The sequence below is a fragment of the Diprion similis genome, chromosome 7 (genome assembly GCF_021155765.1).
Source record: "Diprion similis isolate iyDipSimi1 chromosome 7, iyDipSimi1.1, whole genome shotgun sequence".
Lineage (NCBI taxonomy): Eukaryota > Metazoa > Arthropoda > Insecta > Hymenoptera > Diprionidae > Diprion > Diprion similis.
This window is the reverse complement of record NC_060111.1, coordinates 5,154,200-5,175,774: the sequence shown is the minus strand read 5'-3', so window position 1 is coordinate 5,175,774 and position 21,575 is coordinate 5,154,200. Positions and strand designations below refer to the sequence as shown.

At 42.8% G+C, this 21,575-nt stretch overlaps 7 protein-coding genes across 7 annotated transcripts; all 7 read left to right on the top strand.

Annotated features, from left to right (window-relative positions):
- The first annotated feature begins 2,364 nt into the window (after window positions 1–2,364).
- Window positions 2,365–3,603, top strand: LOC124408364 (trypsin delta-like). The gene is made up of 2 exons (XM_046885256.1): window positions 2,365–2,489; window positions 2,762–3,603. The coding sequence occupies exons 1-2, from the start codon at window positions 2,447–2,449 to the stop codon at window positions 3,496–3,498; spliced, it is 780 nt and encodes a 259-aa protein (XP_046741212.1). The 5' UTR covers window positions 2,365–2,446; the 3' UTR covers window positions 3,499–3,603.
- Window positions 3,604–7,078: 3,475 nt separating this feature from the next.
- Window positions 7,079–8,320, top strand: LOC124408362 (trypsin delta-like). Its single transcript, XM_046885252.1, has 2 exons — window positions 7,079–7,203; window positions 7,476–8,320. Exons 1-2 carry the CDS (start codon window positions 7,161–7,163, stop codon window positions 8,210–8,212), a joined length of 780 nt encoding a protein of 259 aa, XP_046741208.1. The 5' UTR covers window positions 7,079–7,160; the 3' UTR covers window positions 8,213–8,320.
- Window positions 8,321–9,491: 1,171 nt separating this feature from the next.
- LOC124407941 (trypsin-1-like) lies at window positions 9,492–11,501 on the top strand. Its single transcript, XM_046884553.1, has 3 exons — window positions 9,492–9,551; window positions 9,605–9,639; window positions 10,788–11,501. Exons 1-3 carry the CDS (start codon window positions 9,492–9,494, stop codon window positions 11,404–11,406), a joined length of 714 nt encoding a protein of 237 aa, XP_046740509.1. The 3' UTR covers window positions 11,407–11,501.
- A 1,760-nt stretch (window positions 11,502–13,261) lies between these two features.
- Window positions 13,262–14,398, top strand: LOC124408361 (trypsin-1-like). The gene is made up of 2 exons (XM_046885251.1): window positions 13,262–13,366; window positions 13,645–14,398. The coding sequence occupies exons 1-2, from the start codon at window positions 13,324–13,326 to the stop codon at window positions 14,382–14,384; spliced, it is 783 nt and encodes a 260-aa protein (XP_046741207.1). The 5' UTR covers window positions 13,262–13,323; the 3' UTR covers window positions 14,385–14,398.
- A 1,252-nt stretch (window positions 14,399–15,650) lies between these two features.
- LOC124408360 (trypsin-3-like) lies at window positions 15,651–16,888 on the top strand. Its single transcript, XM_046885250.1, has 2 exons — window positions 15,651–15,742; window positions 16,088–16,888. The coding sequence occupies exons 1-2, from the start codon at window positions 15,697–15,699 to the stop codon at window positions 16,822–16,824; spliced, it is 783 nt and encodes a 260-aa protein (XP_046741206.1). The 5' UTR covers window positions 15,651–15,696; the 3' UTR covers window positions 16,825–16,888.
- Window positions 16,889–18,228: 1,340 nt separating this feature from the next.
- Window positions 18,229–19,327, top strand: LOC124408365 (trypsin-1-like). The gene is made up of 2 exons (XM_046885257.1): window positions 18,229–18,334; window positions 18,510–19,327. Exons 1-2 carry the CDS (start codon window positions 18,292–18,294, stop codon window positions 19,244–19,246), a joined length of 780 nt encoding a protein of 259 aa, XP_046741213.1. The 5' UTR covers window positions 18,229–18,291; the 3' UTR covers window positions 19,247–19,327.
- Window positions 19,328–20,289: 962 nt separating this feature from the next.
- On the top strand, window positions 20,290–21,315 carry LOC124408366 (trypsin-3-like). Its single transcript, XM_046885258.1, has 2 exons — window positions 20,290–20,368; window positions 20,548–21,315. The coding sequence occupies exons 1-2, from the start codon at window positions 20,326–20,328 to the stop codon at window positions 21,264–21,266; spliced, it is 762 nt and encodes a 253-aa protein (XP_046741214.1). The 5' UTR covers window positions 20,290–20,325; the 3' UTR covers window positions 21,267–21,315.
- The last annotated feature ends 260 nt before the right edge of the window (window positions 21,316–21,575 follow it).

Below are 21,575 nucleotides of genomic sequence, written 5' to 3'. Positions count from 1 at the left end.
CGGTACAACTAGCACTAGCAGGCAAGCTAGAATCTTACTTTGGGTGCCTGTAGGATGCCATTTAAATTACCTTCGGCTCAAAGAATTATACAAATATTTTTGTGGACTAATAGATTCAAAGAGTGGCAGCCGTATGATTGTTTAAAATTTCGGATGACGAACTGAGCCACGTCATGCAAGCCGTCACTAATATTTGGCAGGATTTTAAAGTTTAGCAACGAGTGAATTATGTAGTGGTACTAATCGAATTCAATCGAACACGTACTTTATTGGTCACGCCATGATATGCTATAATGGACATCAGCTAGAGTTTTCCCCTACATTTCTTGCCCGGTCTGTGTTTTATGTAGCAATCTGTGTTTGGATCCTACGGACTGCGATTGATTTCAGAGATTCACTGAGGTTTTATTAGCAACTGAATTCGCTACCTGTCTTAGGACAATCGAATGACGTAATTTGTCGGGGACACGTATGGCAGGCAGAAGATCAACCATTGAACGACCGACGAAAACGAAATGGACGATTATGAAGACAATTTCAGTATTTCCAGCTAGCTGATCAATATCTCGCAGAGAAATTAAGTGAAGTTTTTGAGACTACACAAGTCGATTGATCCTGTTATCAATAATGATAATAACGAGGAATGAGCAGACTATACGTTGCCTCACGACATCCTCATATGTTTTATAAAATGGAGAAGTTATACAAGCTGAAATGAGATATAACCAATTCTCGATTCGATAAATCATTGAGTAAATATTAGAGTATTTAGAATTGTTTGGAAAACTGGTGAAACCAAAATATGTCCAAAAACTAGTTTGGTCACTTTCATGCGAAACGGGTTCAAGACAACATTTTAAAACTTTTTTTCAGCAATGCCGGACTTCTGTGGAGAAATTGAAAATGTAAATGATATCGCTTTACAAATTCCATCAGTAATCAGCAATTTGAACCTCAACAAATTTTTTACAGCTCAAATTTGGCACCGAAAAAATTGATAAAAATCCCTTAGAAAAACACAAGTATTTGAAAAAATGATGATTTTTTAAATAATTTTCAAAGCGAAAGTGTTGTCCAAATCGTATAACAATTGAAAATCACGTTTCTGTTGGTTTAAAGCCTAGGACTGAGGATAGTTGGTTCAAATTTAGTCAAACTTGTTATTTTGGGACTAACAGCAAGTTTATATATGACTAAGCCGATTTGATTAAGGGGTAAATTTCACATCCAAACCTGGTTAGGTCCTTTAATCGTCAGCAGTACAACAATTTAGTACGTGTAAGAAAGAATATGAAGTATTTTCAACTATCCATTATCATCTCACACATGCAAACTAAAGGCGGAGCTGATTTTAAAGATGAGGACTTCTACCTCAAAGTTGGGTAAGGCTAGAATACCATACCATTCAACATTATTAGAATTCTGGAAGATGAGATCAAATTTAATGTGCAAAATTATAGAAACAAAGAAACGGTTTAGAGCGAGATATTCATCTGGAATATTATAACTTTGAGGTGACAAAACGGTTCACCTAACTAGGATTATTACCAGAACTTATAACAAACAACGAAGAGACAAAGAGAGTTACGAAGCGAAGAGCCGTAGCAAATCGCACCTTTTTCTCACTACTATCCGTCATGAAGTCGAGAAACGTTTTCAGAAAAACAAAATTACGGCTCTAAAAGACACTCATCCATGTGGTACCATTTTAGAAAAACATAGCCTAAACAATCACTACTATTCCATGGCTACTGGATAGCTTTCAGAGTAGAAGGTTGCGACAGGGGATTCTGGAGAATAAAATGCAAACACGAACTGTACCAGCTGCACAAGGAACCCAATCTTTCAATTTATATCAGATTCACAACAGAGATGTATGGGTACCAGAGAAAGTCTTGACTGAGAAACCAAAAGGACAAACTTCGGAAAAGCGTTTTCCGGGAGAGGACGAATTCATGAAAAAACTGCCAAGAATGGAAAAGGCTAACTCGAAAAGTTTGACTTGGTCTACAGTACTATCGATTGAAAAAAGTGACTGAATCCCCCGTTTGCTGTGTCCGGTACTGTACCTGTCGAGCAGCGGACAGCAAGTAATCGTGGTGTACATAACTCTGAAGTATCAAGTCTACGGAAAATGATTAGATATTGATGCGTCTGCATATAAAATCGTTAATTATGACTGCCAGAATTGGAGGACTGATGAAATCTGAGCTTACCCAATCTTGGGACTGATATATAAAGATAAGAATCAGTAAGGCGTTCGTTTGTTTGATTGACCGGACGAGATTAATTGAAAAAAATATTTAATAACACGCAATCACGTGGTGTAGATTCAGGTAATCGTGATAAAATTATAGCCAGAATGGTATAAAAAGAGCCGGCAGACAAATGTTAAACAACTCCCATCCGGATTTCAGAAATCGAAGCATCAAGCGCGGTTCTGAAGATGATGAAAGTTGCGATCCTGTTTGCCCTCGTGGCTGCCGCTGGTGAGTAAGCTAACCAACCCTCTTCCACATCGTGTGGAGAAAATTTTTCAATCGCAATTAAATTCCATCCACCAAATAAATGGTGTTCGCTCTGCTTCGCGGGAGAAAAACTTTCCAAGTTCGAGTTAGAAGAGCAGCCCCGTGTCACTTGAATTAATTTTTTTTCATTATCTGGGAAGTATTCAACATTGAAGTAGTACGTGCCTGACTGGAAGTTTCACGGACCAGCGAGCGTTGACCGTGCAACAATAACCTGACCATTTGTGTTTCAGTTGCGGAGCCCGTGTCCCGCCTGAACGAGCTGAGCCCCACCGGGCGTATCGTCGGTGGTGTCGCTACCTCCATCGATGAAGTACCCTACCAGGTATCTCTCCAGGTCTTCGGCTCCCACATCTGTGGTGGTGCCCTCATCTCCGACACCTGGGTCTTGACCGCTGCTCACTGCATGGTCTACCCCACTTCCTGGTTCACCATCCGCTCTGGATCCACCCTTTCCAACAGCGGCGGTAGCACGACCTCGTTCGCCTCCGTCATCAACCACGCCAGCTACAGCTCGAACAGATGGGGAATCCCAATCAACGACATTGCTCTCATCCGTCTGAGCAGCGCCGTCTCCCTGGGATCCACCCGTGCCGCCATTTCTCTGTACAACGCCAACGAGGAAGCCGTTGTCGGTGCTTCCGCCGTCATCACCGGATGGGGTGCCCTCACCGAGGGAGGCAGTTCTCCAGTCGTCCTCCAGACCGTCACCGTCCCAATTGTCTCCAAGTCTGACTGCAGCTCCGCCTACAGCATCTGGGGAGGACTTCCCGACGGCCAGATCTGTGCCGCTGTTCCTGAGGGAGGCATGGACGCCTGCCAAGGCGACTCTGGTGGTCCCCTCGCCATCAGCGGACGTCTCGCTGGTGTCGTTTCCTGGGGTAACGGATGTGCCCGCGCTGGATGGCCCGGTGTATACACCGAGGTCGCTTCCTACCGCAGCTGGATCTCCACCAACTCTGGAATCTAAGAAGCACTCGCTTAACTGGACTTCTCTACCCTCTAATCAACTGTGAGGCTCTACTTTATGCCTGAACTTGTAATATCAACAAAAATAAAGCAATTCAAATGAAAATTTTTCCGAAGATCCATTAACCATCCCACACCCCTATCAACGCACCTTCGTAAAAGAAAGTCCATTCCAAATAAATCGATGTCGGTGAAGCGATATTCATGCATGTCCAGGCAGTCTTGAAAGACTTCCTGTCTCTGACTGTACAGAGCAGTTATACTTAAGGGTACCGATAAATCCCTTCATCCACCTTACTATGCTTATTGGCAACTGTTTTATTGCAAATCATTTTCTTCAATGACACGAGATTCCGTGTTTGACAACTTCATTTTTCAAATCTTTCTCTGGCCTTTCAGTTTCATTACAGAACTTCTTGCCCATCCAGCTTCCGCAAAGTGCAATCGAACTAGGCAGAATATCTATCACATCAAATACCCTATAAAAGAATTCATTTCGATTCAATAACGATAATCAATTAACCAAGGTCACATCTAATTTATGCAATTAATTGCCACACATCTTGTAACAGGCAAGTATTGACATCTATCAGTAATTACAGTAGTAAGAAAACAAGGTACCGACAAACTACCAGAGTCAAGTAGATCCTACGTCACCAACAAAGCAAATCATGTGTAGGTAGTACAACTCTCCACCAGGTTACCAACTCACCCCACTCGCTCTGGAGTCGTCAAACACATTTTGAAAAGTTGTCCAAAAATGAATTATATATTCAAAAAGGTAAGAGTCTATCACATAAGACGCATATTTTTTCGTTATTTCTTTATGTCGATAACGATACGATAATAATTCGTATTTCAACCTCAGTCAGGTCAAAATGATAAACTTTAATCTGGTATTCCTGGTGAAAGGTAAGTCCTAGAAAGTTAAAACTTGGCGAAGTTTCCAATCTTAGTAGACACTAAAAGAGGACAAATTTTCAGAAAAATCAATATTTTGACGTCCAGATCATTCCTTGATAATTGGTGGACTGGCCCATATTATTGTTTCACCGTCAAGAGTGAATCGCAATTGAAGAAAAACAAGTAAGCATTTATCTCAAACTGTAATTCACAGTACATTTATTGTTACAACCACTAGTAACACTAGCGATATGAGAATAGAATTTTTCAGTACTGAACATTCGTGAAACTAGAGAATCAAATTGAAGTACATCATCGGTACAACTAGCACTAGCAGGCAAGCTAGAATCTTACTTTGGGTGCCTGTAGGATGCCATTTAAATTACCTTCGGCTCAAAGAATTATACAAATATTTTTGTGGACTAATAGATTCAAAGAGTGGCAGCCGTATGATTGTTTAAAATTTCGGATGACGAACTGAGCCACGTCATGCAAGCCGTCACTAATATTTGGCAGGATTTTAAAGTTTAGCAACGAGTGAATTATGTAGTGGTACTAATCGAATTCAATCGAACACGTACTTTATTGGTCACGCCATGATATGCTATAATGGACATCAGCTAGAGTTTTCCCCTACATTTCTTGCCCGGTCTGTGTTTTATGTAGCAATCTGTGTTTGGATCCTACGGACTGCGATTGATTTAAGAGATTCACTGAGGTTTTATTAGCAACTGAATTCGCTACCTGTCTTAGGACAATCGAATGACGTAATTTGTCGGGGACACGTATGGCAGGCAGAAGATCAACCATTGAACGACCGACGAAAACGAAATGGACGATTATGAAGACAATTTCAGTATTTCCAGCTAGCTGATCAATATCTCGCAGAGAAATTAAGTGAAGTTTTTGAGACTACACAAGTCGATTGATCCTGTTATCAATAATGATAATAACGAGGAATGAGCAGACTATACGTTGCCTCACGACATCCTCATATGTTTTATAAAATGGAGAAGTTATACCAGCTGAAATGAGATATAACCAATTCTCGATTCGATAAATCATTGAGTAAATATTAGAGTATTTAGAATTGTTTGGAAAACTGGTGAAACCAAAATATGTCCAAAAACTAGCTTGGTCACTTTCATGCGAAACGGGTTCAAGACAACATTTTAAAACTTTTTTTCAGCAATGCCGGACTTCTGTGGAGAAATTGAAAATGTAAATGATATCGCTTTACGAATTCCATCAGTAATCAGCAATTTGAACCTCAACAAATTTTTTACAGCTCAAATTTGGCACCGAAAAAATTGATAAAAATCCCTTAGAAAAACACAAGTATTTGAAAAAATGATGATTTTTTAAATAATTTTCAAAGCGAAAGTGTTGTCCAAATCGTATAACAATTGAAAATCACGTTTCTGTTGGTTTAAAGCCTAGGACAGGATAGTTGGTTCAAATTTAGTCAAACTTGTTATTTTGGGACTAACAGCAAGTTTATATATGACTAAGCCGATTTGATTAAGGGGTAAATTTCACATCCAAACCTGGTTAGGTCCTTTAATCGTCAGCAGTACAACAATTTAGTACGTGTAAGAAAGAATATGAAGTATTTTCAACTATCCATTATCATCTCACACATGCAAACTAAAGGCGGAGCTGATTTTAAAGATGAGGACTTCTACCTCAAAGTTGGGTAAGGCTAGAATACCATACCATTCAACATTATTAGAATTCTGGAAGATGAGATCAAATTTAATGTGCAAAATTATAGAAACAAAGAAACGGTTTAGAGCGAGATATTCATCTGGAATATTATAACTTTGAGGTGACAAAACGGTTCACCTAACTAGGATTATTACCAGAACTTATAACAAACAACGAAGAGACAAAGAGAGTTACGAAGCGAAGAGCCGTAGCAAATCGCACCTTTTTCTCACTACTATCCGTCATGAAGTCGAGAAACGTTTTCAGAAAAACAAAATTACGGCTCTAAAAGACACTCATCCATGTGGTACCATTTTAGAAAAACATAGCCTAAACAATCACTACTATTCCATGGCTACTGGATAGCTTTCAGAGTAGAAGGTTGCGACAGGGGATTCTGGAGAATAAAATGCAAACACGAACTGTACCAGCTGCACAAGGAACCCAATCTTTCAATTTATATCAGATTCACAACAGAGATGTATGGGTACCAGAGAAAGTCTTGACTGAGAAACCAAAAGGACAAACTTCGGAAAAGCGTTTTCCGGGAGAGGACGAATTCATGAAAAAACTGCCAAGAATGGAAAAGGCTAACTCGAAAAGTTTGACTTGGTCTACAGTACTATCGATTGAAAAAAGTGACTGAATCCCCCGTTTGCTGTGTCCGGTACTGTACCTGTCGAGCAGCGGACAGCAAGTAATCGTGGTGTACATAACTCTGAAGTATCAAGTCTACGGAAAATGATTAGATATTGATGCGTCTGCATATAAAATCGTTAATTATGACTGCCAGAATTGGAGGACTGATGAAATCTGAGCTTACCCAATCTTGGGACTGATATATAAAGATAAGAATCAGTAAGGCGTTCGTTTGTTTGATTGACCGGACGAGATTAATTGAAAAAAATATTTAATAACACGCAATCACGTGGTGTAGATTCAGGTAATCGTGATAAAATTATAGCCAGAATGGTATAAAAAGAGCCGGCAGACAAATGTTAAACAACTCCCATCCGGATTTCAGAAATCGAAGCATCAAGCGCGGTTCTGAAGATGATGAAAGTTGCGATCCTGTTTGCCCTCGTGGCTGCCGCTGGTGAGTAAGCTAACCAACCCTCTTCCACATCGTGTGGAGAAAATTTTTCAATCGCAATTAAATTCCATCCACCAAATAAATGGTGTTCGCTCTGCTTCGCGGGAGAAAAACTTTCCAAGTTCGAGTTAGAAGAGCAGCCCCGTGTCACTTGAATTAATTTTTTTTCATTATCTGGGAAGTATTCAACATTGAAGTAGTACGTGCCTGACTGGAAGTTTCACGGACCAGCGAGCGTTGACCGTGCAACAATAACCTGACCATTTGTGTTTCAGTTGCGGAGCCCGTGTCCCGCCTGAACGAGCTGAGCCCCACCGGGCGTATCGTCGGTGGTGTCGCTACCTCCATCGATGAAGTACCCTACCAGGTATCTCTCCAGGTCTTCGGCTCCCACATCTGTGGTGGTGCCCTCATCTCCGACACCTGGGTCTTGACCGCTGCTCACTGCATGGTCTACCCCACTTCCTGGTTCACCATCCGCTCTGGATCCACCCTTTCCAACAGCGGCGGTAGCACGACCTCGTTCGCCTCCGTCATCAACCACGCCAGCTACAGCTCGAACAGATGGGGAATCCCAATCAACGACATTGCTCTCATCCGTCTGAGCAGCGCCGTCTCCCTGGGATCCACCCGTGCCGCCATTTCTCTGTACAACGCCAACGAGGAAGCCGTTGTCGGTGCTTCCGCCGTCATCACCGGATGGGGTGCCCTCACCGAGGGAGGCAGTTCTCCAGTCGTCCTCCAGACCGTCACCGTCCCAATTGTCTCCAAGTCTGACTGCAGCTCCGCCTACAGCATCTGGGGAGGACTTCCCGACGGCCAGATCTGTGCCGCTGTTCCTGAGGGAGGCATGGACGCCTGCCAAGGCGACTCTGGTGGTCCCCTCGCCATCAGCGGACGTCTCGCTGGTGTCGTTTCCTGGGGTAACGGATGTGCCCGCGCTGGATGGCCCGGTGTATACACCGAGGTCGCTTCCTACCGCAGCTGGATCTCCACCAACTCTGGAATCTAAGAAGCACTCGCTTAACTGGACTTCTCTACCCTCTAATCAACTGTGAGGCTCTACGTCATTCCTGAACTTGTAATATCAACGAAAATAAAGCAATTCAAATGAAAATTTTTCCGAAAATCCATTCATCATCCCATATACCTATCAATACACCTTCGTAAAAGGACGTACATTCCAATTAAATCGATGTCGGTGAAGCGATATCCATGCATGTCCAGGCAGTCTTGATAGACTTCCTGTCTCTGACTTTACAGAGCAGTTACACTTTAAGGTACCGATAAATCCCTTCATCCACCTTACTATGCTTATTGGCAACTGTTTCATTGCAAATCGAATAATTATCCAACATGCTTCATTTTCTTCAATGACACGAGATTCCGTGTTTGACAACTTCATTTTGCAAATCTTTCTCTGGCCCTTCAGTTTCATTAAAGAATTTCTTGCCCATCCAGCTTCCACAAAGTGCAATCGAATTGAGTAGAATATCTATTACATCACTCACCCTACCAAGGTCACATCTAATTTACGCAATTAATTGCCACACATTTTGTCACAGACAAGTTTCGACACCTGCCAGTAATTACAGCAGTAAAAAAACAAGGTACCGACAAACTAGCAGAGTTAAGTAGATCCAAAGTCACCAACAAAGCAAATCAAGTGTGGGTTGTACAACTCTCCACCAGGTTACGAACTCACCTGAATCGCTCTGAAGTCGCTAAACACATTTTGAAAAGTTGTCCAAAAATGAATAATATGTTCGAAAAGGTAAGAGTTTTTCACATAATTTAAGACGCATATTTTCTCGTTATTTTTTTATGCTGATAACAACACGACAATAATTCGTATTTTAACCTCAGTCAGGTCAAAATGATAAACTCTAATGTGGTATCCCTGGCGAACGGTAAGTCTTAGAAGGTTAAAACTTGGTGAAATTTCCATCTTAGTCGCCACCTATTGCGGTTATGTTTTTATCAAAGCTGTAGTATAAGTAGCGCCATCATGGATGGTTCTCCGAACCAAAAATGATCAGTGATAAAGAATTACTCATCATCTCTTCGATATCACGTAACACGTCTCGATTGAATGCCATGAAAAACGTGATCGACATTGTAGCAGAAGACAAATAAAGTTTTGGATCATCGTTTATTCTCAATATATGATGGCCTAGAATGTAGTTAGAATCTCAATTTGCCCAACATCTGCTCCTACTGTAAAACGTAGTTCATTAGATTCTCGATTCACTGTGGAAGTGCGGATGTGATTCTATTAAACTTGGTAAGTAATGTGGCAAGAATTTAAACTCGAGCACACGCCTGAAATACTCTTCGACATCATGGCTTTCGTTGGTGCATATGCACTTTCGAATAATTAAATTTCACGCACTGTTTAATTGAGTGTAAATTGCCTAACATTGATTCAACTCACTGGCAGTGGCACCATCAGAGCTTTTCAAATCAAACTTTCGACACGTGCGTTATTAAAGAATCATATGTGACACCTGCCAATGAGTGATATCTAAGCAATCGTGACTTGCGGCATGAGCCGTATCTATTTTTCTTACCTTTTGATACACAATATACACTTGGAATATTTCCTCCATATGGAATGCATCTACCTTTTGTAACAATTATTTGTAGGTATACGAATGCCAAGAAGACACTTTATGGAATAATTAAATTGAAATCGAATAAAACCATAAAAAGTAGAGTGCAAAATATGTATGAAATGATACTCGTAAAATTTAAGATGCACTTTCTCTTGATAGCCAAATCGCAACGCCGAGTTATGGCAACCTAGTGATTACTGAATCTTTCGTCTGATCGCGTCCGACAGTATAGTCACCCAAATGCCAAGTGCATCGAAATCAATTAGATCTTGTTGGGATCCAGATTGAAATAAAAACCGGAAATTCTGAGAATAACGATTAGAACGTAGTTGAAATCTGAACCTATCCAATCTTTCAACGGATACGGAGATAAGAATCAGCGAAAAGTCCTTTATTCTAATTGACTGCGCAAGATTAATTAAAAAAGATATTCAATCGGACTCAATCGCGGAACACGTATTTAGATGATCGTGATAAATTCGTTGCCACAATATTATAAAAAGAGTTAACGGCTGGATGAGAACCAACTTCCATCCAGACTTCAGAAGCCAAAGCATCCAGCACGGTTCCAAGAATGCTGAAAGTTTCGGTCCTGCTCGCCCTCGTGGCTGTTGCTGGTAAGTAACAATCTTGTGGAGAATACTTTTCAATAAAAATAAAAATTTTTTCGAAGTAAATCACCTTCGCTCTGCTTTTTACGTGCGGAAGTGCTTGAAAATTTCTTACACCTTTGATCATTCGTTCCTTCGAATCTGTCTCAGATATTCAACCCTAAAAAACATATGACCAAATGAAAATACCATAACTCAACGACTGTCCACCGTTTCACGAAAGCTCGCAAATCTGTGTTCTAGCTGCGTCCCCCAGGTCTCTCCTGAATTCGCTGAGCCCAACCGGCCGTATCGTTGGTGGTGAGGATGTCGACATCACTGAAGTGCCCTACCAGGTATCTCTCCAGATTTTCGGCTCCAGCATTTGCGGTGGCGCCATTATTTCCGACACCTGGATCCTGACCGCTGCTCACTGCATAGTCTACCCCAGTTCCTGGTTCACCATCCGTGCTGGATCCACCAACTCCAACAGCGGCGGTAGCGTAACCTCCGTTTCCTCCATCATCAGCCATAGCGACTACGCATCAAACAGCTATGGAATCCCGATCAACGACATTGCTCTGATGAAATTGGAGTCAGCTCTCACCCTGGACTCAACCCGCGCCGCCATTACTTTGTACGATCAGGACCAGGAAGCCGAAGTTGGTGCTACCGCCGTCATCACCGGATGGGGCACCACCACCGAGGGAGGCAGCGCTTCCACCGTCCTCCAGATCGTCGAGGTCCCAATTATCTCCAAGGCTGACTGCAGCAGTGCCTACAGCGTCTACGGAGGAATTCCCGACGGTCAAATCTGCGCCGCTTACACTGACGGAGGCAAGGATGCTTGCCAGGGTGACTCTGGCGGTCCTCTTGCGATCGATGATGTACTTGCTGGTGTCGTTTCCTGGGGTAACGGATGCGCCCGAGCTGGATGGCCCGGTGCTTACACCGAAGTCGCTTACTACCGCGACTGGATCAGCGAGAACTCTGGAGTCTAAGAAGCAGACTATCAACTGCACCTGGCCAGCCTTCCGATTGATTACGAAGTTTCATTTCATTCCCGATGTTGTAATACCAATAAAAATATAGCAGAAAGTTCTAGAAATCACCTCATATTTACGCAACCTCATATAAAGGAAAATCCGGTGAAATGATTTTACAATTAACGCTGCTGAAACAACATTTACAAATTAAAGAAGTTAAATTCGGTTAATAGTGGCTAAACTTACAAGGAACCTTAGGTAGGTCGTCCCGTCTGATTTGGATTCAGATCATATATGTTGTAGTCAACGCGACCAGAGACAGGAAACGAACTCAGGTGCTGAGATACGCCGATAGTAATGTTTTAATCATGAATAAATATAAACATTTCAGCATTGATTTCATTCAAATTCATCAAGTGCATCAAGGAATCACCCCGTTGCGTGTCCATCTCTGGGGTAATTTTCACCCCACTAGACCATTTATCAGCAGATAAAAAGATATGCGTGTGAATTAGTTTTCGATGTACTACAACATATGTGAACTAGATCAAAATCGGAAAGGGCGAACTACCTAGGGTTCCTTATTAGTTGTAATCACCAGCCAGCTGGTGATTGGCCAATTTACTGGTCTTACTTAAAGGACAAGCTGGACCACGTCAATCAAGCCATCATCTATTTAGCATGTTTTTTGAATACCACGGTAAGTACACGAAAGCAGAATTAATTGCATTCAAATGGTATATGTAGAGCCAAGTCAATCAAGTTTAGGAGCCATTGTGTTCACTAAGGTATCGTAGTATCCCTCATTTAGGGTGTTGAAGAACTTTTGCCACGCCACCCCCCAAATCGACTTCAAATAATTCGAAAACAATTGCCTAATTTTTTCAGATTTCTACGTCAACTCTGGGATAGTCCGCTTCGTGGTTGAAGTTTCTTATGGAAATAACATGGGAAAAACTTGTTTCCTCGGTATGTATTTTGTTACAAGAGTAATAACATTTGAAAAAATCTGTAACTGTCAGGTTTTAGTGAGCATTAGTGCTACTATCTGTAAAAAAAATTTACATCACGATACCAGTAAATCTAGACGAATTGCACTTCCTCTGAATGCAAAAATAGTTAGATTTCGAGGATGTGCAATTCGTCGAGATTGCGTGGTATAATTTTGTGAATTTTTTAGGACACCCTAGTATTCAACCCTCGTGGGTGCAGCAACTCATATCCGAATTCCTGTGAAGTTCTGATCTCCGAACTTTGGGGAGCAGTAGTTCAACCGTGAGTGTCAAAATCTTCTTGACTGAAACGCGAAGGTCAGTTTAGGGCGTCATCGTCAACTTTCATATGAATACGGCAACCATTTCTATGAAATTGAATTTTTTCTGTTTCATTTACCTTTGTGCACGTCATCGATACAAAGATTCAGGTTGATCAAGAGCAAAATCGTCTCACACTGTAAATTGCGACGTCAATTTTTGTATGAAAGAATCGATGTCCTTGACACAGTGGCATCATGATTATATTGCGGAGGATTCTGGTATCTATAGAACAAACTACTTGCTACGCTAGATACCAAAGCAGAATGAGTTTGGACTCTGAGGATTCCATCTCATTGAAAAGATTCACGAACTTTATTTCGGTGACTTCATGTAGTATGTACTTCAAAATCACTAAATATAACCACAACGATTAAAGCACAGATGAAGTCTGATGTTATCCAATCTTCACGAGAATATGGTGCTGAATATCGGAGAATGTTCAGATTTTTAATCGACTATTCAAGATTAATTAAAACGATATTTAATCACGCTAGATTGCATTGTAAGTACTGAGATAATGGTGATAAGTTTATAGCCTGAATAGTATAAAACGAGCGACCCAACAGTCATAAATCAACTCTCATCGAGACTTCGAAACACTGATATCATCGTGAAGATGATGAAAATTGTGATCCTGTTCGTTCTTGTGGCTACCGCTGGTAAGTCAGCAAACCTCCGTAAACATCTTACGGAGAACATTCTTCAATTGTAATTAAAAATTCACCATCAATCAAGTAAATGCCATTAGAACTGCTTCACGAAAGGAAAACTTTCCAAGTGCGAAAAAGCTTAAAATCTTTCTGTGACTCTGATTATCCTTCGAGAGATATTTGTCGTGTCCCCACAACTAGCCCCGGTCTGCGGTAATCCTGAATGAAAATTACTTTTACCAGCAACTATTTTCCAATTCGCAAAAGCCTCGACATCCGTGTTTCAGTTGTGGCCCCGAGTTCCATCCTGAATAAGCTAAGCCCCGTGAGCCGTATCATAGGTGGAAAGAATGTGACCATCGATGAAGTACCCTACCAGGTATCTATCCAGCTGAACGGCTCTAACATCTGCGGTGGTTCCATCATATCCGAGAACTGGATCTTGACCGCTGCTCACTGCATGGAATACCCAATATCTTGGTATACAATTCGCGCTGGATCATCTCTGTCCACCAGTGGCGGTAGCGTCATCTCCTTTGCCTCTTACATGATCCACGAGAATTACTCATTGAATAGCGAGTATGGATTCGGCATCGACGACATTGCTCTGGTCGAGTTGAAGGAAAATCTCACCCTGGACTCCACCTGCGCCAGTATTTCTCTATACGAACAGGACGAAGAAGCCGTTGCTGGTGCTCAGGCTGTCGTCAGCGGATGGGGTTCCCTCACTGAAGGAGGCCACTCTCAACCCTTCCTCCAGGCTGTGAATGTCTCAATCATCTCCAAGTCTGACTGCAACGCCTCCTACATCACCTGGGGAGGACTTCCTTACGGCGAAATCTGCGCCGGGTATCCTGAGGGAGGCCGCGACGCTTGCACAGGTGACTCTGGTGGCCCTTTGACTATCGATGGTGTTCTGGCAGGTATCGTTACCTGGGGTAACGGATGTGCCGAGGCGGGATGGCCCGGTGTTTACACCGAGGTTGCTTACTACCGCGACTGGATCACTAAGAACTCTGGAGTCTGAGGAGCAGACTCTCAGCTGATTTCATTCTCGATTTTGTACTATCAAAAGAAATGTATTAAATTGACCAAAACATTTCTGATGAACTTATTCGACCGTTTCTTTTTCTTTTCTTTCATCCACTTTCGACAGCACCTTTAACTGAAACGAATCGTCAGCAGAAGAACGCTAAGATGATGATATCTGTAGATATGCCCATGTCCAGTTCGAATTATGGATAATCTTGGACTTTGGTGTTGATTAACAATATTTTCGGGTCAAGCCTTTCTATTTGATTTGGGAAAACACAAAACCCTTGTTAAAAATAAATCTATTGCGGTTCGCGAAATTCCATGTAATACATGGAATGCAATTTACATTAGTCAAACAAGTGAAAGTTTAAAAAGTTGAGTATGCGTACACAAAATGAGCATCCTATTCGATACAGAGAGACATAGTGCCTTCACTAGGTTGTCCATGTATATACACATATGTCAAAAAATGCAAGTTGCAACAAAAATTTTTTAATCAATTTTTGGGCATGCCAATTTTATACGAATTTCTTTGTGTTGTCATAAAAAATTTTCTTTCACTCTGAAGATGGTCTTTTTCTTCGGACCAAAACGTCAAATAAAATTATTTTGACTTTTAAAAACCGCCAACTTAGGTAAACGAAAAAGATTGAAGTTTGAACATGATTCAAGCTCGTGGGGAATTATTATCGGACGCGATAATCAAAAAATAAGATTCGTATCAGTTCTGCCTAGAAAGCACAAATTCTGTGTCCAAATTTATCTTAGTACCTGTCAAAGTCCGACATAGCGGAAGATTTTCCATTGCAGTGGGAATTGCAACGCAATCCAGGTGAAAACTTGTATTACAAGTGACTCTCGAATCGGTGAAATAATACTCAAGCCTTAGTTAAACCAAATTCGAGTTTTTCCAGGTCTTGATTAGCAATGGTGTTTCTAAAATAGTTGAGGAGAACATTCGCGATTGGAACCCCCCTCCCCGCACATGAATCATTGCGTTTGCAATTGGCACGTGACGAGTCGATGATGAGAAAGGTAACACAAGAGGAGTTGGAGGTAGAAATTGGCCGGTATATCATTTTGAGCACGAGTTAAGCCACGTCACGTAAAGCCACTACAAGTACCCAGCACGTTAATACAATGTTGCGGCAGGTTGAAGATCACCGAACTGATCGCATTTAATCAAATACGTGCTTCCTTGATCGCGATAAACTTGAGGCCTAAATACTATAAAAAGAGCCGTCAATGATTATCAGGCCAGTTTCAAGCTTCAAATTCACGCAAACAGTAAACTCGATTGGGCGATGATCAAGTTTACATTTTTATTCGCACTGGCTGCTGCCACAGTCGGTAAGTAATCAAACGATAACTATAAAACCTCAAGTTGACAAAGTTTCCCGTAAGTGAGCTGTAACCAATCGCTTCTTGAAAGTCTAGATCAGGAAGCAAAATCAGTAAGAAGCCTTATGTGAACTCTTTTTGTAAATGTAGACCAAATTTCGCTTACGGAGTTCGGCAGTTACCCACAATTTCTATAACTTTCTTGCACCACGGTGCTGCGGGTGATGTTTTCGGAACTGATGAATTCCGTAACCAAAATTGGTTCCACTTTTTCCTTGAAGTGGGAATAACAGTCCGGTCTCCTCCCTAATCTTAATTTCTGGTCCACACTTAAGACTGTCGCTCGTTTACCAGGCGCAGTTCCTTTGCTCCGCACCCGTGAGCTCAACCCGACCCATCGCATAGTCGGCGGAGCGGCGACCACCATCGAAGAGACGCCTTACCAGGTTTCGATTCTCGCTTTGGGTACCCACTGGTGTGGTGGCAGCATAATCTCTGAGACCTGGATCCTTACCGCCGCAGAATGCCTGCCTTTCCCGTGGACCTGGTACACGGTCCGCACCGGATCCGCCCTCTCCAACAGTGGTGGCACCGTCACCCAGGCTGCAGCGACGATCCTGCACCCGAGCTTTGGTTCGAACGCCTACTGGTACCCCGTGAACGACATCGCCCTCATCCAGCTGAGCAGCAGCATCGTCTTCGACTCCACTCAGGCTGCGATCTCACTGTATGAACTGAGCGAACCAACAGTCGTTGGTGCCCCCGCCATCGTCACTGGATGGGGTGCGATCTCCAACCATGGCGCCTACTCCACCACCCTCCAGGCCATTGCCGTGCCCATCATCTCTCAGGATGATTGCACCGCAGCGTACGCCAGTATCGGGGGGATTGAAGACAACCACATATGCGCCGCTTGGACTGATGGTGGTCTGGGAGCTTGTCAGGGTGATACTGGTAGCCCCGTTGCCGTTCATGGACGCCTTGCAGGTATCGTTTCGTGGACGTTCCAATGCGGCGCTGTCGGATTCCCTGGTGTCTATACCGAAGTCGCTGCCTACCGAACCTGGATCACCGAGACCTCTGGAGTCTAAGAATCGACGTTGCAGCTCCGTAACCGAAATCCAAATTATTTGAGAAAACATTAGTTTTAATAAACTCGTACTACTTTCTATTTTCCAAGTTCATTTTCAATAAGTGTGAAAGGTTTGGATCCCGAATGAAATTTTTTTAAACTAGCTCGAAATTCACAACGTTTTTGCCACTTCCAATCTCTACCTTCGGAGTATTTTTACTACTAAGTATTACTAACACTGTGTAATAAAATATGGTGTTTTGTTATAAATCGTAGCAATTCACCGTAAGTTCTGTAAATTAACTTGGGTGGTTTAATCCAGACCTAGGTTTCTGTATCCAGTCTAATCTGCAACGTGGTGGTAATTGAATCAAGCTATTATTTTGTCACCTGAAACATTTCATGTAGTACATCGTAATACGAACTTCGCCAAGAGTCCAATCTTATGTGTTTTTCACCATCCGCACATGAGTCAGTGGTTCTCGACTGGCTTCATTTGTTTCTGTATACTATACCATGAAACTAGTAATAAACACTGAGAATGACTTGTTAGATGTCGAGCAAGCTAGTAAAGTAATATGGGTTAAAAGGAGCTAAAAATACCATTTGTCCGTATCTCTCTCTCTCCCTAATCCAACAGAGGAAAATAATGTAATTTCCTACCGCGATCTTTCTCTGCGGGGGAAGCACATATCAGCTAGGATAGCAGCTGCGATAATTATTGTCTGGGTCGTGCTTTACGGAGCAAAATGAGTTAGACCCTAAGGAAGAGTTACCCTGGGACTCCAGCTGATTAAAGAGATTTACTAGCGTTTCTTCGGGGCTGGATTTACCGGCCATTTGAACAGACACATGGATACCCACTCATTAGCCATTGAACGAACGATAAAATTGTATAACATGGCCGACGACGATGCCCTTGCGCGGTTCTTCTTGCTTTCTCCTCACGTGGGGTTAAATAAATTCAACGTCGGTTGCAACATTTTTTTCCACAATTTTTTGATACGACGAATCAATCATAAATGTGTACGAGATTATGCAACGTCGAATGAAACAATGATTATTTCACGAACCTCCAGCGAAAAATATGTTCAGGATTCTATAACCAGAATGAGAATTGCCTCAAAGTTTCAGATGCCGGAGCCTAATATACCGTCACGTTAATCTCATCTCTCTTCAAGATCAAAACTCACGATCACAGTGTCTGATGTAATCATATCTGATCGATCAAGTGTCAGAATAAGAGTGAAGTTTAAATCCTCTAATTATACGCGGCACATTGTCACCTGAATTCCTACCTGCAGACAAGCACGAATATCTCAGTTATCATTCCAAACTCATGAGTCGATTTAATCATGTTCAATCAGACAAGTTCCTACGTAGTTCAGACAAAATTTGTATTCATACCGTATAAATATAGCTAAATATAAAAGTCAACCGTCAGTCGCATTTTTGAAACCAACGAACACATTATTTCAGTCTGAGGATGATCAAGATTGCCGTTCTGGTTGCCCTCGTGGCTGTTGCCTGTGAGTGCCTGACACCCGTACACATGTTTAATACAAAGTTTTCCAAAAAATATGTATTTCATACCTTACACTGGTTATGAGGATTATATTCGCTGCTCAAATTTACGAAACCCGCATCATTACCAAGAGCCAAAGCATATTCTCCACTTATTGATCAGTATCCTCTCTATTTCAGCTGTAAATGCTTCGTTCCAAACTGGCAAGGTAAGCCCGACTGGTCGCATCGTTGGTGGTGAGGATGTCGACATCACTGAAGTACCCTACCAGGTATCTCTCCAGGTCTTCGGCTCGCACATTTGCGGTGGTGCCATCATCTCCGAGACCTGGATCTTGACCGCTGCTCACTGCATGGTTTACCCCAGAAGATGGTTCACCGTTCGCGCCGGTTCCACCGTCTCCAGCATTGGCGGCAGCCGTACATCACTCAGTTCAGTGGTGAACCACGCAAGCTACAGTTCAAACAGATGGGGAATTCCGATCAACGACATCGCTCTGCTCCAACTGGCATCAGCCCTCACCCTGGACTCCACCCGTCAACCCATCTCTCTGTACGCCGTTGACGAAGAAGCCGCCGTCGGTTCTGTCGCTGTCATAACCGGATGGGGTACTCTTACCGAGGGAGGCAGGGCTTCCAGAACTCTCCAGACTGTCTCTGTCCCCGTTATTTCCAAGACTGAATGCAACAGCGCCTACAGCGTCTGGGGAGGACTTCCCGATGGTCAAATCTGTGCCGCGTATCCTAAGGGAGGCAAGGACGCCTGCCAGGGTGACTCTGGTGGTCCCCTCGCCATCAGCGGACGTCTCGCTGGTGTCGTTTCCTGGGGTAACGGATGTGCCCGCGCTGGATGGCCCGGTGTATACACCGAGGTCGCTTCCTACCGCAGCTGGATCTCCACCAACTCTGGAGTCTAAGAAGTAGTCTCTCCATTGCACCTCGACTACCTTTCAATCAACCGCGGGGCGTAATTTCATTCACGATATTTTGATATCATGGTCGATATAGCAATTTAACTAAATACATGTTTGATGAACCCGTTAATCTTGGGGCTGTTGAACCATTCATCTTCTTATTCACTTAAGCAACAGTGTCTTTGCCGTCTTCAAATTTGTGTAAATTTGCTATACATACTCCTAACTTTGATTTTATTACCAATATATATGAACATCGAATAACAAGTACTTCGTTGTCTCCTGAGATTTCTCAACTACTTGAACCATGAAATATAACAACTGATGAACCATTCTTTACACTATGAAAACTCCTATAACGGGTATTTAATCTAGATATGATTCACCATGTAAATAGATAAAAGACATCAAGACGAAAAGCGTTCAAGTCAAGTGTTTGATAGTTACATAGATTTTCAATCACCCTTAGAATGTTATCGAAGGTTTATATCCGTCTGGCATCTGCAGTGTGTGTACGTGCTACGAGATTTATTTGATAAAGATGATTAATTTCGTTTGATAAAGTACTGGTTTGATTAATCGTCATTTATGCGATGCGAAACCTAACGACTGTCGACGTTAGAACAATTTTGCGTTTTACTCAAATTTCCCATTATCATGCTCATCCTGGTATCTCACGTGTACCTTGAGCGTCTGAAGCAATAATAATATCAGAATATATACCAAGGATCGTTTGAGAGAATTACCGCTATGCTTGGGACAGATTAATGCGGAGTTAATCCAACGGAAGATGGAAAATGCAAATGACCTGAGTAATCTTTATAACAATCTGGCTGCCGAATAAAAAAATGTGAGGTTCTTAAGACTTCGATCAATTTCTAGTGCATTATCAACGATTACGTAGATCTGTCCAACACAGGTACATAAAAGCTGCATACAAGGAGATATTCAATTACATTCAATCATGTTCTGAGGTAGTCGATCCTGATAAGCTCGATTCCCAGACCATATAAAGTAGACTTACAGTAAATTAACGTCTGTACAATCTTGGAAACCAACGATCAAATCGGCATCGTATCAGGATGATCAAGATCGTTATTATGCTCGCCATCGTAGCTGCTGCTGGTGAGTACCCAATACCCATACAGTACAATACTAGCACCGTCATGAATCAGTATGTAGAATCAACTGCATAGACGTGTATTTGTGTAACATCCACGGCTAATGAAAATGCCAGTGACAAAACGCCCACCAGAGGCAGTCAATTCGCCAATCGACGCTTCTCTCGGATGTTTTTATTCCAGCTCCAAATCCTCTGAACCCCACGAGTCGCATCGTTGGTGGCATGGATGCAGTGATGGCTGAGGCACCTTACCAGGTATCCCTGAATCTCCTAGGGTCCCACACTTGCGGTGGCAGCATAATCTCCGAAAACTGGGTCCTGACCGCGGCTCACTGCATGGTCTACCCCAGAAGCTGGTACCTTGTCCGGGCTGGATCCATCACTTCGACTAACGGTGGCAGCCTGAACTCGCTGCTCCTAGTCGTCAACCACCCGAACTATGGTTCAAACAACTGGGGTCTCCACGTCAACGACATTTCCCTTCTGCGGCTGGGCTCACCGCTTATCCTGGACGCGACGCGCCAGCCGGTTTCTATGTACTCTGAAAACGAAGAGGTTATGGCCGGTGATCGTGCCGTTATCACTGGGTGGGGTGCGCTCATCGAGGGTGGCAGCATCTCCACAAACCTCCAGATCATCAACATCCCCATCGTCTCCAAGGCCGAGTGTAGCAGCGCTTACAGCTTCTGGGGAGGACTTCCTGCTGGTCAGATATGCGCTGGTTTCCTCGAAGGCGGTCGGGGCACTTGCCATGGAGACCAGGGCGGTCCTCTCTTCGTTCAGCGACGGCTTGCTGGAGTCATGTCGTGGAGCTACGGATGCTCCCAGCCTGGACTTCCCAGTGTGTATACTGAAATCGCGGCTCATCGCAGCTGGATATCTGGGATTTCAGGAGTGTAAGGAGCCGGGCCCTGACTCTTTACTATCGTCACAGTCTTGGGTCTTTCTTTTGAATGCTGATGGAGTGAGACACGGCACTTGTTGTGGATGAATTAAAATCACGTTAACAATTTTCATTGTCCTGTCCTTCCAAACTTGTATTGGCAAGAATCTGACTAGCAAGAAACTAGATACTGGTCTGTCTAAGTTCGAGGTACGACATTCAGGAGAGACGAAAGGCCCGGGATGTTTTGTGGCATGAGTTGAATGAGTGTTTCGTGGAGAGCTTCTGCAAATTTGTAAATTCACGCCGGTTTTACCACTCCGACA